The sequence below is a fragment of the Dendrobates tinctorius genome, unplaced genomic scaffold (genome assembly GCF_039654945.1).
Source record: "Dendrobates tinctorius isolate UK_male_01 unplaced genomic scaffold, ASM3965494v1 ptg000083l, whole genome shotgun sequence".
NCBI classification, from domain to species: Eukaryota; Metazoa; Chordata; class Amphibia; order Anura; family Dendrobatidae; genus Dendrobates; species Dendrobates tinctorius.
Genome location: NW_027361751.1, coordinates 12,610,583 through 12,628,850, shown reverse-complemented (window position 1 = coordinate 12,628,850; position 18,268 = coordinate 12,610,583). Strand labels below are relative to the sequence as shown.

General features: G+C 45.8%; 1 protein-coding gene across 1 annotated transcript; it reads left to right on the top strand.

Moving 5' to 3' along the window:
- The first annotated feature begins 2,343 nt into the window (after nt 1–2,343).
- F2RL1 (F2R like trypsin receptor 1) lies at nt 2,344–17,777 on the top strand. Its single transcript, XM_073584123.1, has 2 exons — nt 2,344–2,534; nt 14,911–17,777. Exons 1-2 carry the CDS (start codon nt 2,471–2,473, stop codon nt 15,999–16,001), a joined length of 1,155 nt encoding a protein of 384 aa, XP_073440224.1. The 5' UTR covers nt 2,344–2,470; the 3' UTR covers nt 16,002–17,777.
- The last annotated feature ends 491 nt before the right edge of the window (nt 17,778–18,268 follow it).

Sequence of the window (18,268 nt, the reverse complement as noted above, 5' to 3'; positions counted from 1 at the left end):
GGGAGATTTTGAATATCTGCACACACTTTTGGACACTGGACACTTTTGGATTGTGTGAGGCCCACTGATATCTCAGCGCTATGTGACAGGCTCGATGGCACTGCTGTGACAAAAGTGACTAGAGGATAAGGGAGATTTTGAATATCTGCACACACTTTTGGACAGTGGACACTTTTGGATTGTGTGAGGCCCACTGTTATCTCAGCGCTATGTGACAGGCTCGATGGCACTGCTGTGACCTAAGTGACTAGAGGATAAGGGAGATTTTGAATATCTGCACACACTTTTGGACACTGGACACTTTTGGATTGTGTGAGGCCCACTGATATCTCAGCACTATGTGACAGGCTCGATGGCACTGCTGTGACAAAAGTGACTAGAGGATAAGGGAGATTTTGAATATCTGCACACACTTTTGGACACTGGACACTTTTGGATTGTGTGAGGCCCAATGAATATCTGAGCGCTATGTGACAGGCTCGATGGCACAGCTGTGACCAAAGTGACTAGAGGATAAGGGAGATTGGATTGCTTTTAAAAAAGCAGTTTGCGGAGCAGTGGGTAAACAGCAATGCCAGCCTGTCAGGAAGCCTTAAAAGGCAGCCCAACAACCAACACCACTGATACACCACTATATAGCCTCCCCTTGCACTGCACACACAGTGACTGGTGTGTTGTGCAGGCCAAATCGCTAGCAGCAGAAGCAGTTTTTTTGTCTTCTTCCCTGCCTAACGCTCTCCCTACAGAATCAGCAGCAACCTCTCCCTATGCTAAGATCGGCAGAAGTAAGATGCGGTCGGCGTGCACGCCCTTTTATACCCCCTGTGACGCCCACCAAAGCAAGCCAATCACTTGCATGCCCTTCTGAAAGATGGTGGTGACCCGTGCCTATGTCATCACGTTGCCCACAGTGTCCGTGGATCCTGATTGGCTGAAAAAGAGCGCAAAACAAACTTTTGAAACGCGACTTTGGCGCGTAAGTCGCCGACCTCGTGGCCGACCTCATCCTAGGGTCGGGTTTCGTTTCATGAAACCCGACTTTGCCAAAAGTTGGCGACTTTTGAATTTTTTCGACCCGTTTCGCTCAACTCTAGTTATTATTTTATAATTTTTTACAGGAGAACGATGGCGTCCATATGGGATTAGGAGTATAATAAAACTTTAAACACTGTGTGTAGTGTATTCTTTCATTAAAATACTTTGTTCTTATTGTGTGTGTTGATTAACCCTTTAATAACTCTAGGATTAGTAATGGAGAGGTGACTTATTGACACCTCTCCATTACTAATCCGGGCTTAATGTCACCTTGCCTTTTCTGGGCAGCTGGGGGGGGGGGGGCAAGCAAGATCAATGGCCCCTTACCAGCCTGAGAAGAGCAGCCCCCAGCTGTGAGTTTTGCCAGGCTGGTTCACAAACAGAGGGGGTCGGGTTTTCATTCATTCTTCTCTCCTGCTGGCAGAGCAGGAGAGAAGAATGACAGCCGCGAACAAAACCAGATGCCAGGGAACAGCGCTTGCAGTAGCGCTTCTTCCCCTGTGGCCGTCCATGTGGTCCTGATGCGGCACACGGTGGTACCATGTATCCACATGGATAGCTCCGGTACCGGAATTATCTGCACATGTCAGACTGCCCTTATACAGGCCATCTCAGGTGTGGTCTGGCAAGTGATTTATATACATTTGATCACGTGATTTTCCTTCTGAATTTACGCGTTTGTTATACGTTGCATTACAATATATTTGTCTTGGCGGCAGCTCACTGACTGTTGCTATTGTAACTCAGCCACAAGCTACAATCCTCATCCAGCTGGATCCCGCTTGAAGGAAACATTCCAGGAGGGAGATAGCACGTACTTTCCCCCTCTCTCTTCTAACAGTCTTTATCAAAACACTTGGAAATAAAAAAAAATAAAGTAATCCTATCCTGGTGTCAGGCTAAATAGCAGCCAACTGCTGCACTTGGCTACCAGCTACAAGGCGAAGTACAAACTAATCCTGTCTACAGCAGGGAGCCCAAACTAAGCATGCCCCTGGGGACGTTAAAAAAATCCCTGTATTTATGTCGTGGGCTGTATTGTAAGGAGCCGCCAGCGTTTGCTCAGCGTGGCTGCTGAATCGTGATGTCATACAACTAAATGGTGTCACATCCTTCCTTAAATGGTTGTCACTGAGTGACGTCACCGACTGCTGACCCCACTGTGATTGGTTACACAAGATTTCTGCGTCCGCGAGACACCTTTACATACCTGAGAGGTGACGTCACCATGCACGTTCTAATGGACTGGGTGGGGTCACTGACAGGCCCCGCCCCGCTCAGGTGCACAGGTATCAGCGAAACCTTTGGGAGGGGCGTGGTTAGGGCCAGTGACGTCACGCGTCGGAGTATCGCACAGTTGAGCTCAGTTGGCGGGCGGGTCAGTGTTCGCTGTGATTCTGTGCCGGTGACTGCGGGGTCTCCGCTGCTGTGTGGGATGGGGGGCCGTCGGCTCCTGCTGCTCGCTGCGCTCCTCTCCACCTCTGTGCTGACGGCGTCAGGTGAGTGTCTCCCGGAGCTGCGCGCTGCTTACCTGCCCAGGTAGCCATAGCAGGGGCTGCTCACCCCATGGACTGTGGCCATTGTTATATCTCCTGGTGTGGAGCCCGTGTACACTATACTGCGGTTATATGGCAGATAATAGCCCGGCAGTGATGGCGATGACCCTGGGAATGGGGTCTGTGACTCTGGTCAGAAAGTTACTAGGAGGCAATGAAATGGCTTAATTTTCTCACAATTATGGCAGGGGGTGGGAATACAAGAATGTCCAGGGGTGGGGGCCAGAAGAGTAAGATGCAGCCCTGACCCCACCATACAAGGCTGTCCAGGGATGGGGCCAGAAGAGTAAGACGCAGCCCTGACCCCACCATACAAGGCTGTCCAGGGATGGGGGTTAGAAGCGTAAGATGCAGCCCTGACCCCACCATACAAGGCTGTCCAGGGATGGGGCCAGAAGAGTAAGACGCAGCCCTGACCCCACCATACAAGGCTGTCCAGGGATGGGGGTTAGAAGCGTAAGACACAGCCCTGACCCCAATATACAAGGCTGTCCAGGGATGGGGGCCAGGAGCGTAAGACGCAGCCCTGACCCCACCATACAAGGCTGTCCAGGGATGGGGGTTAGAAGCGTAAGACACAGCCCTGACCCCAATATACAAGGCTGTCCAGGGATGGGGGCCAGGAGCGTAAGACGCAGCCCTGACCCCACCATACAAGGCTGTCCAGGGATGGGGGTTAGAAGCGTAAGACACAGCCCTGACCCCAATATACAAGGCTGTCCAGGGATGGGGGCCAGGAGCGTAAGACGCAGCCCTGACCCCACCATACAAGGCTGTCCAGGCATGGGGGTTAGAAGCGTAAGACACAGCCCTGACCCCAATATACAAGGCTGTCCAGGGATGGGGGCCAGGAGCGTAAGATGCAGCCCTGACCCCACCATACAAGGCTGTCCAGGGATGGGGGTTAGAAGCGTAAGACGCAGCCCTGACCCCACCATACAAGGCTGTCCAGGTGTGGGGGTTAGAAGCGTAAGACGCAGCCCTGACCCCACCATACAAGGCTGTCCAGGTGTGGGGGTTAGAAGCGTAAGACGCAGCCCTGACCCCACCATACAAGGCTGTCCAGGTGTGGGGGTTAGAAGCGTAAGACGCAGCCCTGACCCCACCATACAAGGCTGTCCAGGTGTGGGGGTTAGAAGCGTAAGACGCAGCCCTGACCCCACCATACAAGGCTGTCCAGGTGTGGGGGTTAGAAGCGTAAGACGCAGCCCTGACCCCACCATACAAGGCTGTCCAGGTGTGGGGGTTAGAAGCGTAAGACGCAGCCCTGACCCCACCATACAAGGCTGTCCAGGTGTGGGGGTTAGAAGCGTAAGACGCAGCCCTGACCCCACCATACAAGGCTGTCCAGGTGTGGGGGTTAGAAGCGTAAGACGCAGCCCTGACCCCACCATACAAGGCTGTCCAGGTGTGGGGGTTAGAAGCGTAAGACGCAGCCCTGACCCCACCATACAAGGCTGTCCAGGTGTGGGGGTTAGAAGCGTAAGACGCAGCCCTGACCCCACCATACAAGGCTGTCCAGGTGTGGGGGTTAGAAGCGTAAGACGCAGCCCTGACCCCACCATACAAGGCTGTCCAGGTGTGGGGGTTAGAAGCGTAAGACGCAGCCCTGACCCCACCATACAAGGCTGTCCAGGTGTGGGGGTTAGAAGCGTAAGACGCAGCCCTGACCCCACCATACAAGGCTGTCCAGGTGTGGGGGTTAGAAGCGTAAGACGCAGCCCTGACCCCACCATACAAGGCTGTCCAGGTGTGGGGGTTAGAAGCGTAAGACGCAGCCCTGACCCCACCATACAAGGCTGTCCAGGTGTGGGGGTTAGAAGCGTAAGACGCAGCCCTGACCCCACCATACAAGGCTGTCCAGGTGTGGGGGTTAGAAGCGTAAGACGCAGCCCTGACCCCACCATACAAGGCTGTCCAGGTGTGGGGGTTAGAAGCGTAAGACGCAGCCCTGACCCCACCATACAAGGCTGTCCAGGTGTGGGGGTTAGAAGCGTAAGACGCAGCCCTCACCCCACCATACAAGGCTGTCCAGGTGTGGGGGTTAGAAGCGTAAGACGCAGCCCTGACCCCACCATACAAGGCTGTCCAGGTGTGGGGGTTAGAAGCGTAAGACGCAGCCCTGACCCCACCATACAAGGCTGTCCAGGTGTGGGGGTTAGAAGCGTAAGACGCAGCCCTGACCCCACCATACAAGGCTGTCCAGGTGTGGGGGTTAGAAGCGTAAGACGCAGCCCTCACCCCACCATACAAGGCTGTCCAGGTGTGGGGGTTAGAAGCGTAAGACGCAGCCCTGACCCCACCATACAAGGCTGTCCAGGTGTGGGGGTTAGAAGCGTAAGACGCTGCCCTGACCCCACCATACAAGGCTGTCCAGGTGTGGTGGCCAGGAGCGTAAGACGCAGCCCTGACCCCACCATACAAGGCTGTCCAGGTGTGGGGGGTTAGAAGCGTAAGACGCTGTCCAGGTGTGGGGGGTTAGAAGCGTAAGATGCAGCCCTGACCCCACCATACAAGACTGTCCAGGGATGGGGGCCAGGAGCGTAATACGCTGCCCTGACCCCACCATACAAGGCTGTCCAGGGATGGGGGCCAGGAGCGTAATACGCTGCCCTGACCCCACCATACAAGGCTGTCCAGGGATGGGGGCCAGGAGAGTAAGACGCTGCCCTGACCCCACCATACAAGGCTGTCCAGGTTTGGGGGTTAGAAGCGTAAGACGCAGCCCTGACCCCACCATACAAGACTGTCCAGGTGTGGGGGTTAGAAGCGTAAGACGCAGCCCTGACCCCACCATACAAGGCTGTCCAGGTGTGGGGGTTAGAAGCGTAAGACGCAGCCCTGACCCCACCATACAAGGCTGTCCAGGTGTGGGGGTTAGAAGCGTAAGACGCAGCCCTGACCCCATCATACAAGGCTGTCCAGGGATGGGGGCCAGAAGCGTAAGATGCAGCCCTGACCCCACCATACAAGGCTGTCCAGGTGTGGGGGTTAGAAGCGTAAAATGCAGCCCTGACCCCACCATACAAGGCTGTCCAGGTGTGGGGGTTAGAAGCGTAAGACGCAGCCCTGACCCCACCATACAAGGCTGTCCAGGTGTGGGGGTTAGAAATGTAAGACGCTGCCCTGACCCCACCATACAAGGCTGTCCAGGGATGGGGGCCAGGAGCGTAAGACGCAGCCCTGACCCCACCATACAAGGCTGTCCAGGGATGGGGGCCAGAAGCGTAAGATGCAGCCCTGACCCCACCATACAAGGCTGTCCAGGGATGGGGGCCAGGAGCGTAAGACGCTGCCCTGACCCCACCATACAAGGCTGTCCAGGTGTGGGGGTTAGAAGCGTAAGACGCAGCCCTGACCCCACCATACAAGACTGTCCAGGGATGGGGGCCAGGAGCGTAATACGCTGCCCTGACCCCACCATACAAGGCTGTCCAGGGATGGGGGCCAGGAGCGTAAGACGCTGCCCTGACCCCACCATACAAGGCTGTCCAGGGATGGGGGCCAGGAGCGTAAGACGCTGCCCTGACCCCACCATACAAGGCTGTCCAGGGATGGGGGCCAGGAGCGTAAGACGCTGCCCTGACCCCACCATACAAGGCTGTCCAGGGATGGGGGCCAGGAGCGTAAGACGCTGCCCTGACCCCACCATACAAGGCTGTCCAGGGATGGGGGCCAGGAGCGTAAGACGCTGCCCTGACCCCACCATACAAGGCTGTCCAGGGATGGGGGCCAGGAGCGTAAGACGCTGCCCTGACCCCACCATACAAGGCTGTCCAGGGATGGGGGCCAGGAGCGTAAGACGCTGCCCTGACCCCACCATACAAGGCTGTCCAGGGATGGGGGCCAGGAGCGTAAGACGCTGCCCTGACCCCACCATACAAGGCTGTCCAGGGATGGGGGCCAGGAGCGTAAGACGCAGCCCTGACCCCACCATAACAAGACTATCCACCTGTGGGGATAATTTTATTACTTATTGGGGTTAAAAAAAAATTGCAACTGGTTTCAGTACTAATTCTGCACAATTTGGCTCAGTCTTTGTCATAAATCCAAGAGATGATTGTGTGTGGTTTTTTTTTTTTTTTTGTTTTTTTTTTGTTTTTTGTTTTTTTTTAACTGTCCCCACAAGCCTCCTCCAGTGCTGCTTATTTCCCTCTGGGGTCAGTCTATAGATCTCATTAGAGGCATCTGCTAGTCTAGGCTACGTTCACATGTCCGGTAATCATCGGTTAGGTAGGATCCCGAGAAATCCATTAACAGAAGAGTTGTGCAGCTTTTTTCCAGCTAAAAATGAATGAAAATCGATTTCAGCTGGATCAGTTTTTTAATGTTGAAGTCTATGGAAAACTGATCAGTTACTAATAGTCGTCTGCTTTTCTCCATTCGAAATTGATCGAATAGTCAAAAAATGGATCATTTTCAAATGGAAGAAAGATTAGTTACTGTACACGGGAACATAGTCTTACATTTTTACTGATGTAATAATATGGAAATTATTAATGTTTGAGTGATATTTTAATAATTTCCAGTATTTGTAATGTTTGAGTGACTTTTCTGTGTTTATGATGTAACCGGCACTATCATTATGTTATGCCCCTGAATTTTAGGCAGTGTCCATAGAGTCCACTAAATGCATGTGCGGGTGTGAGTGTGCACTGGGCTTATATGGTTTCTAGATTACCCTCCTGCATTGGGGTCGGGTGATGTTTGGAGACCTAACTGTACATTGTCCCATAATGTCTCCGCCGTGCACATGCTGATCCAGGAGACTTCACGGTTGCTGCCACCTCTGGCATGATTTCCTTAGCAGGTAATGGTATGCCGCTCACTTGTCTGGCAGGGGTTCATTACTCGAGGACATTTTTAAGTAATAATTGCAGAGTAAAACCAATTAACTAAAAATCATCCAGAGCGAGCCCATTTAATATAAATTTATTGCGAAAAAGGAATGACTTAATTATAGTGCTTGGGTAATTGCTATTCTCCGGGAAGCCTCCGTATTGGGTAGAGATGGCCCGTGTGTACACGGATCCTCAAGGTTATGTTCACCTGAAAATATTGTTCTTGCCTCTAATATGGAGCTTAGTCAGTGAGGGTGGGTAAAACGGATTAAAGGCTTCATTCAGTAAGCACATAATGGCACACTACTCATTTCAAGACTAGTCATTTCTGAGAAATGCTTGTACAATTGTAAATATAACCTTTGTCTCCAGCGGTGCGGAATAATGGCGCAGTGACAGCCAGGCGGTGCTTTGGCTTATGACCCCTGTTATACTAGATCACTAGTAAAGCTGGGTGGAGATGTAAAGACGCGAGTGTATGATGACCATAAAAAGGCAGTCTTCCGGGGGTGTATTTGCAACTGGTCCCTGCAGCTTAGGAAAATCTGCCATAAGACCAATACAATAGTTAGGGATTGCTCTGGATTAAAACACATTTATTAAAGGTCACCTGACTCATGCTGCCCAAATATATATGTATCTAGCTAGAATGGTGTTACTAATCTAAGCGCCACTCTGGCTGTCTTCTGCAAGTTGTGCCCTGTCTGATCACCCCAGTATTTGCTAGGTGATCCATAAGTCACAACTCGGTGTAAGGTCACATTCACACATTCAGTATTTGGTCAAAATATTATAACAGTATCTGTAAGCCAAAATCTGGAGTGGAACAATCAAAGGAAATGTATTAGGGCGGCACGGTGGCTCAGTGGTTAGCGCTGCAGCCTTGCAGCGCTGGAGTCCTGGGTTTGAATCCCACTAAGGACAACATCTGCAAGGAGTTTGTATGTTCTCCCCGTGTTTGCGTGGGTTTCCTCCGGGTACTCCGGTTTCCTCCCACATTCTAAAGACATACTGATCGGGAATTTAGATTGTGAGCCCCATCGGGGACAGTGATGATGATATGTGCAAATTGTAAAGCGCTGCGGAATATGTTAGCGCTATATAAAAAATAAAGATTATTATTATAATAAAGATTATTATAGAAACATGCACCATTTCGGTCTTTTCATCTACTCCTGGGTTTGGTTGACAAATACTAATGTAAAATACTGAACGTGTGACCGTGGCCTAAGTTTGAGAGTCGGAAAACTTTATCAGACTTGCTTTGAGGGCATGTGACCATTACTTTTGACTTTCGGTCAGCCAGAAGTTGCAGTCACATGAAGATGGATTGAGACCAGAGAGGTGCCGGGAAGAGTTTGAATATGGCAGCTTGTAGTATACTAGAGTCAGGGAGCTTGCGTTAGAGGACCATTGGCAGAGATGACTGGTTTGATGCCGCCCTCGGCCAGCTTATCCCCTCATTACTCTAATTGTTTGACAGGCCTTTTCAACAGCAAGAGACCTGGCAATCACCAGGACCACTGAGAGAATTCGACTGTGGGCAATGCAAGACTTGCCTACGTCTGGATCCCCAAACTAAGTTTTCTCTGAAATGCCAGTGTTTATAAAAAAAAAAAAAAGATATATATATATATATATATATATATATATATATATACATATACACACTATATCTCTGCAGTTGAGTAGTGTCCAACATCTGGCACTGCAATGGGAGATTCAACTTTTCAGGAGCTGGCTAGCCTCAGCTGGGAGATTTCTGGAGTTAATGCTATGTATGTGTGGGACGGCAGCCGCGGATGAGGTGCTGGTCTTCTGTTCTTCTGTTGGGCCTGGCGCGCTACATGAGTAGAAGCTGGGTACTGGTGCTGTGGGGGTCTTGCACCCGTGCAGGCCTCTTGATGGTGTTGGCCGGCCAGGAACATAGGGTTTTGAAGTTCATTAAAGTAGACTCAGTTTCTAAAACTGTCTTTAATGAACAGTAACTGGGCAATGCTTATGCACAAGGGGGTAACGGGTACAACGTCTTATGGATGTTTCTTCCACAGTGTAAAGCATTTTCACACATATCATTCCACTGCAGTCTACTCCAGGGCCGGTGATGCACAGTTTTTTACCTACTAATATGTAAAATCATCCTTAAAACCCATCCTTCGTGATAATATATATGAATCTAATGAAAATGTAGAGTCCCTGTGGGTAGAGATAAGGGGAGGGGGAAAAATAATAAATTACTGATAGGGGTTTGTTATAAATCTCCAAAAATAATGGAAGCTACAGAGAATATCCTCATAAAGCAAATAGATGAAGCAGCGACTCAAGGAGAAGTCATTATTATGGGGGACTTCAACTACCCTGAAATACATTGGGGAACCGAAACCTGCAGTTCCAGCAAAGGTAATAGGTTTTTGACTACTATGAGAGACAATTACCTTTCACAACTGGTTCAGGACCCAACAAGAGGGGGGGCACTGCTAGACCTAATATTATCCAACAGGCCAGACCGCATATCAAATGTAAGGGTTGGGGGTCACTTGGGTAATAGTGATCACAAATTAAGTTTTCATGTATCTTTTAATAAGATGTGTAGTAGAGGGGTTACAAGGACACTAAACTTCAGGAAGGCAAATTTCCAACGGATGAGAGATGATCTTGGTGCAATTAACTGGGACGATATCCTGAGACATAAAAATACACAAAGAAAATGGGAGACGTTTATTAGCATCCTGAATAGGATCTGTGCACAATATATACCGTATGGGAATAAACATGCGAGAAATAGGAGGAAACCACTATGGCTAAATAGAGCTGTAAGGGGCGCAATAAGAGATAAAAATAAAGCATTTAGAGAATTAAAGCAAGTAGGTAGTGATGAGGCATTAAATAAATACAGAAGATTAAATAAATTCTGTAAAAAGCAAATAAAGACAGCAAAGATTGAGACAGAGAGACTCATTGCCAGAGAAAGTAAAAATAATCCCAAAATATTCTTTGACTACATAAATAGTAAGAAGCTAAAAAATGATAGTGTTGGTCCCCTTAAAAATAGTCTGGGTGAAATGGTGGATGAGGAAAAAGCCAATATGCTAAATGACTTTTTTTCAACAGTATTTACACAAGAAAATCCCATGATGGATAACATGATCAGGGATAAAAATTCTCCATTAAATGTCACCTGCTTAACCCAGCAGGAAGTACGGCGGCGTCTACAAATCACTAAAATTGACAAATCCCCGGGCCCGGATGGGATACACCCCCGAGTACTGCAGGAATTAAGCACAGTCATTGATAGACCACTATTTTTAATCTTTAAAGATTCCATAATAACAGGGTCTGTACCACAGGACTGGCGTATAGCAAATGTGGTGCCAATATTCAAAAAGGGGACAAAAACTGAACTTGGAAATTATAGGCCTGTAAGTTTAACCTCAACTGTGGGTAAAATCCTGGAGGGTTTTCTAAGAGATACTATACTGGAGTATCTGGAGAAGAATAACCTTATGACCCAATATCAACATGGGTTTACAAGAGACCGTTCCTGTCAGACTAATCTGATAAGCTTTTATGAAGAGGTAAGTTCCGGACTGGACCAAGGGAATGCAGTGGACGTGGTGTACATGGACTTTTCAAAAGCTTTTGATACGGTGCCACACAAAAGGTTGATACATAAAATGAGAACAATGGGGATAGGGGAAAATATGTGTAGGTGGGTTAAGAGCTGGCTCAGGGATAGGAAACAAAGGGTGGTTATTAATGGAGCACACTCGGACTGGGTCACGGTTAGCAGTGGGGTACCACAGGGGTCAGTTTTGGGCCCGCTTCTTTTTAACATATTTATTAATGACCTTGTAGGGGGCATAGAGAGTAGAATTTCAATATTTGCAGATGACACTAAACTCTGCAGGGTAATTAATACAGAGGAGGACAATTTTATATTACAGGAGGATTTATGTAAACTAGAAGCTTGGGCTGATAAATGGCAAATGAGCTTTAATGGGGATAAATGTAAGGTCATGCACTTGGGTAGAACGAACAAGTTGTATAATTATGTGCTTAATTGTAAAACACTGGGCAAAACAGTCACTGAAAAAGACCTGGGTGTATGGGTGGACGACAAACTCACATTTAGTGGCCAGAGTCAAGCAGCTGCTGCAAAGGCAAATAAAATAATGGGATGCATTAAAAGAGGCATAGATGCTCATGAGGAGAACATAATTTTACCTCTATATAAGTCACTAGTGCGACCACACTTAGAATACTGTGTACAGTTCTGGTCTCCGGTGTATAAGAAAGACATAGCTGAACTGGAGCGGGTGCAGAGAAGAGCGACCAAGGTTATTAGGGAACTAGGGGGTCTGCAATACCAAGACAGGTTATTACACTTGGGGTTATTTAGTTTGGAGAATCGAAGGCTTAGGGGTGATCTTATTACAATGTATAAATATATGTGGGGACAATACAAAGACCTTTCTAATGATCTTTTTACTCTTAGACCTGTGACGGGGACAAGGGGGCATCCTCTACGTCTGGAGGAAAGAAGGTTTAAGCATACTCACAGACGCGGATTCTTTACTGTAAGAGCAGTGAGACTATGGAACTCTCTGCCATATGATGTTGTAATGAGTGATTCACTACTAAAATTTAAGAAGGGACTGGATGCCTTTCTTGAAAAGTATAATATTACAGGGTATATACACTAGTCTCCTTAATATTGCGTTGATCCAGGGAGCTAGTCTGATTGCCGTATGTGGAGTCGGGAAGGAATTTTTTTCCCCAATGTGAAGCTTACTGTTGCCACATGGGTTTTTTTTGCCTTCCTCTGGATCAACATGTTAGGGCAAGTTAGGATAGGATATGGGTTGAACTAGATGGACTTAAAGTCTCCCTTCAACCTTAATTACTATGTTACTATGTTACTTCATCACCGCTTATCTTGTCGCCAAAGTCCTGATCAGCAGGTCTCTCTACCTGCACATCGGTTACGTGTCTTATTTCTTCTGCTACTGGCGCCCTGGATCTACTGCTCAGGGGCCCCCACTAGTCCCACAAACTCAGTCCTGTTTAGGTCCGTTACCATCAGTGTTTAGCAAGCTTAGGATTTCTTGTGCCATGTCATCCTACCCAAGGACCCCTTTTAAGTAGAATTCCGTGCTCTCGTCTTCTGTCAGTTCCAAGTCACGCTACTCCATTGTCCCCCGGCCTCCTTCTCTTAGTAGTTCACCCACTTTGGTAACACTGCTCACAGACACTTACTACTCCTACTTAAACGTTTCCCAATCACTCTATATACAGGAAGTAGTGACTTTCCCCAACAACAAGCCTATCCCACTATGGGCTAGTCCCAAACATTAACACTTTCCTTACCCTAATGTCACTATATAACTTCAGTCACTACCTAATACATATGTCCTAACCTATGTCTTGCCCTATGTTATCCTATATTGTACATTACCAACACTATACATTACTACACATTACCAGTAAATATAAAAAACACGACATATTTCACATTACAATGACCTTGTTTCTTCAAGGGGGGAAATGTGGTCAGCTTGTTTATATCCTTATATATGTAGAGCTAGTTTTAGTATATGCTTTAAAGACACCGCTCGCGGTCTTCTGCCATTTCCAGTGATTCGCTTGCACGATATGACTTCATATGGAAACAAGCTTAAATGGGTTATCCCATGAGCAAAGTACACTTTAATTACTAGATCTTAGAATAAAATAAACACATAATCACAAATGGGACATACTGCAATAATGTTATGCAAGAGCAATAAAAGTATATGGCCCCACATTAAAAAAAATAAAATACTCTCCTCTCCCTGGTCTCCAACTGCTCCAGTCTCTGTGATCGCTCTGAATGTATGCACTGCTCAATACAGTGGGTGCATTGTTTTCGTTGTCATTGCTTTCAACCGTTTCTGCATCCAGTATTCCAATATAGTGGAAAGTGTGAAGCCGGGCAGGGGGCATACCCGACGTTGCGGGCCAGTGTTTGACATGTTCTACGCTGAACAGGACAGTAAGGACTGTGCATATACTAGTCTTAGGATCAACAGAGTTGTAAGATCTCAAAAGCTATGTCGATGACAAGGGGAATATCATCATGCACATCAATCAGAAGTGGGGGGTGGTATAGGTAGGAATCAATTCACCCTGCCTTTCTCCTGCTTCGTGGTCGCTATAAATGGCTTGCAGGGAAGTTGTGACATAAAGGTAAAAATGTAGTGCTGCCCGTTTACTAAGGAACCTGTCACCAGCATTTTTCGATAACTAACTTCCACTTTGTTTAGTCGACATGTGATGTAAGTAAAGGGAATGCTAACTTCAGGGCCAGCCTTAACCACTCATATCCCGAAGACTCCTTCATATTAAGGCCTAGAAGGTCTTGTTTGCAGTTGTGCATAAACAAGTCTGTATTCAGTAAGCACAATGCCTGGTGGGTGTCAGTTACCTGACGGTCCATAAAATATCTGACAGGAGTGAGGCCTAATGAAAATTAGGTTGTTCCTCAATTCAAAGACTACCCCTATGAAATAATTCATATATGGGTTGCAAAGGCATAAACAGTGATTTCACCATCAGATGTCAAAAACAAAAAATGCCATGCCTGTGTGTGTAACTTTGGGGAAGATTTACTAAGCTATATGCATTGTACAACTTTCATTTTTTTTTTTTTTTCAGCTCTCATCTTATATAATGCATGTTTTTTTTTTTTTTTTTTTTTTTTGCAATGTGTGGTTAAATGTCACCATGCTCTAAAACTGAGCCAAAACTTTGCTGGGGAAAAAGTATCAGCAAACCAATAGGAATGTGAAGTTGGACAAGAGTTTCTAAAGATGCACCAAAATTATCCAGTATGAGCCTCGCCCTCTTTTTAAAACTTTGGCATATTTTAATAATGTTTATTGTGAATTTCCTCTGTCTGTAAATGTATGCAGGATTAGTAAATCCGCTCCAGTGTGAGTGAACAGAAATTGGAGAAGTTTACCAAATTACAGAGGTGCCATGAATAGTCTCTTTTTCCTCGTGGGTAACAGGACAGGATGCTCGAAAGCATTTTCAGTTTCTTTATCAATTGCATAATGATGAGGCACACTGAAAAATAGCAGTAATAATGAACACAATTCTGTTTGGAACCTCTTTATTAAAGAGGTATTCCCATCTCCAAGATCCTATACCAATATCTAGGAGGTGTAATAATAGCAAATACCTCCAATTAGAAATGTATTATAGTTCTTCTGATTTACTCTGTCACTTACCCAGTCCATTGCAGTAGCATAGGTAGTTATGGTTATGACTGCTTCTATAGTAAGTTATTGTCGGTTGAAACCATAGTTGCCTAAGCTACTGCAATGCCCTGAACATGGGGATAAGATCTTGGAGATGGGAGTAATTCGTATTGGGTAAATCATGTCTGGAAAGCCAAAATAATAACCCAACTAACCGTGTATTTCGGTTTTCTATAGGTAACAATGCTACGAAAAAAGGAAGAAACTTTGTTGGTACTCCAGACCTTGCCAGCAACTTCACCGGCTACACAGTGAATGAATTTGCACAGAAAGTCTTGACTGGTGGCTTGACGAAGGTCTTCCTCCCCTTAATTTACATTATCGTGTTTATTGTTGGATTACCAAGCAATGCCATTGCTTTATGGGTATTTTTTTCCCGAACCAAGAAGAAGCACCCAGCGGTGATCTATATGGCCAACTTGGCGCTGGCCGACCTGATGTTCATTATCTGGATTCCACTCAAGATTTCATACCATCTGAATGGCAACGACTGGATTTATGGAGAAGCCATGTGCAAAGTACTAGTGGGCTTTTTCTATGGAAATATGTACTGCTCGATACTTTTCATCACCTGTCTCAGCGTTCAGAGATATTGGGTCATCGTAAATCCCATCTCCCATACTAGAAGGAATACGAAAATTGCATTTATTGTCTCTGGCGTGATTTGGCTCATAATTATATTAAGCACTATTCCATTATATCTTTTCGAACAGACAGTCTACGTCACCAACCTCAAAATCACCACTTGCCACGATGTCTTGCCGCTCAGCGTCCTGGCTACCGATATGTTCAGATACTTCATCTCGCTTGCTATCGGGCTCTTTTTCTTCCCCCTTATTCTCATGACGGTGGCTTACGCCTTTATGATTAAAACCTTGAATGACTCGATCACAGATGACGCCATCGCCAAAAAGCGAAAGCGAGCCATCATGCTCATAATTACCGTGCTGGTTATGTGCGTGGTGTGTTTTTTGCCCAGTAACATTCTGCTTTTGGTGAACTATGCTACTATAAAAGAAAGCCACGTCGGGAACATATATGCCTCCTACATTACGGCCCTTTGTCTGTCTTCTCTGAACAGTTGCATCGATCCGTTCGTCTATTATTTTGTGTCCAAAGACTTTAGAGAAAATGTGAAGAACGCCTTGATCTGCAGGAGTGTACGAACTGTGGAGAGAATGCGGATATCATTCAGCTCCATGAAATATTCCAGAAAGAGCAATACATACACCAGCAATTCCAGTAACACGAAGACCAGTGACTGCTGAAGGTGGTCAATGGAATCTGTAGGACATTCTCTCTAGAAGACTCTGGAATCATTACCCTTTTCTGTGCCAGACTACAGGCTCCTTCAGCACAGGAAAAGTAGTGGTGTGGAAATATTCTAGTTCGACTTTTTGTACATGAAGTCTGTTTTGATGCAAATGGTTTTTGTCATTATGTTGTATAGAAGTATTGTAAAAACCATGGAACCTTAGTGAGGCCAAGTTGTGGAGAGCATGAGGGGCATCTGTTCTCTGCTTTCTATAGTTCATTGAATCTGAGAGAACATTATTTCCATTTTTTTATCTCGGATCTTTTCTTTTGGATAAGAAGAAACCTGGTTTCCTGAAACTTGTAAGAACGGAGCCACAAAGTGAATATATTCTGGCACAATGTTTATTAGCGTAAACATTCTGTACCGATTCTATAATATGAATAGTGCTATATTCTCCGTATAGACTGATACAATGGCTGTACTCGCCCCTCGACCGTCCTATCACAGTTCTTCTATTTCAATATGTGATAATCTCTTAATTAGCTGAACGTTTCTCAAGAACTTCACAAGATTTTCCAGTGTGCTGCCCTCTTTTTGTGGAATTCTCTTCTGGTGATATCTGATTGCACTCTATTTTTGGGACAGGTGTTGAGCACTATGCATTTCAATGACAATAAGAGAAGGATTTCACAAGAGCAAACACGAATGTTTACGCAGAGGAATTTTGTGCTTTATAGAACTAGAATACATTGAGAAACATATGAGCACAGGCTTTTAGCCTTGTTGATATATAGTGTTCATTCACTTATCATGTGCGCTCCAACTTCTGGCCTGTAGGACTTAACCCAGGTTGGTTGTGGTCACAAGTCTGCTCAGTGTGGGTTGGTCTTGGTTCTGACATTTTATTTATTTTTTTTATGCTCCAGCTCCTCAGCTTTTTTTTTTTTTTTTTTTTTTTATTTTAAAGCTTGTAAATACTAAATGAACTCTGTAAATATGAAAAAGGAATGCTAAATGGTAGCGTAAACTAGATATGGCGGCAAAATCTGCTGTAATGTGACACATTCCTTTTGAGATCACACCTGGTTGTCCAGCACAAGGGTTTTTTTTTTTTTTTTTTGTTTTTTTAAACCTATGCGTTTTATTAACCTTCTGAAGACCTTATTCTATGCATTTTTCGTCCTGACATTCAGGCCATGCATTTGTATTGGGGAGGCCTATTAATTAATTGTTCTGGCATCTCACAGAGCTAGTCTGTTCTCCTGCCTCTTATTATGGTATCTGTGTCACATACCAGGATGAAAAAAATCTGTCCTGCCTTCAGGCATATAAATTAACTGAAAGTAAGCTTGAACAAAAAACACTGTACTTGGTAAAGACTCCAAACTGAAAAAGTACAGCCAAACAATTAAGTTTGATGAGTTCCACAAAGGAGCCAAAACCTTTTATGCACTGAACTATGTATTAGGGATGCAGTAATATCCAGATTGAATCACCCTTGATCTCCTGTGCTAATATTTGTAGTTTGGGTACACGGATGTTCTGCCCCTAAAATGTTAATATATGCTCTCCAACTTTTTTTTTTTTTTTCGGTCTAAGTATGTCATTGAGGCAGGTGAATATGTACATTTTTAAAATGTAGAATTAAATTTATTCTGTTTTATAAAAATGTAACTTTGTGTGAGCAGTAACACTTTTAGCACTGATGTTTTTTTATATTTCTGTATTTAGCATGTTAAATCTTTTTGTATATATATTATTATAAAACAAAACATTTTCACATTGAGTATTTTTTTTTATTTATAAATCCTTTGGTTAACCCAAGCCTAATAAACTTAATGCATCATTCCAAACTCCCCATTACTAAAGGCCTCAATACAATTATTTGGCTGAGAGCTATTTAATGTCTCCCCACTACACAGGAGCAATTGACTCTGTCAAATGTTCCTGTATTTTCTATGAGAAAGCCACTGCTGGACTATCTGGCAGAAGCTTATCTCTAGTGAGGAGGAAAACTAAAGGATATGCAGCTGACAGTCAACAAGACCAGTGGAGGATTAACATTAGCCAGAACCTTGGGCAGTTTAGAACAGGGTTTCCCAACTCCAGTCCTCAAGGCCCACCAACAGATCATGTTTTCAGGATTTCCTTTGTATTGCACAGGTGAAGCAATTATCACCTGACCAATACTAAGGAAATCCTGGAAACATGATCTGTTGGTGGGTCTTGAGGACTGGAGTTAGGGAACCCTGGTTTAGAAGGCGTGCCTCCCCAATC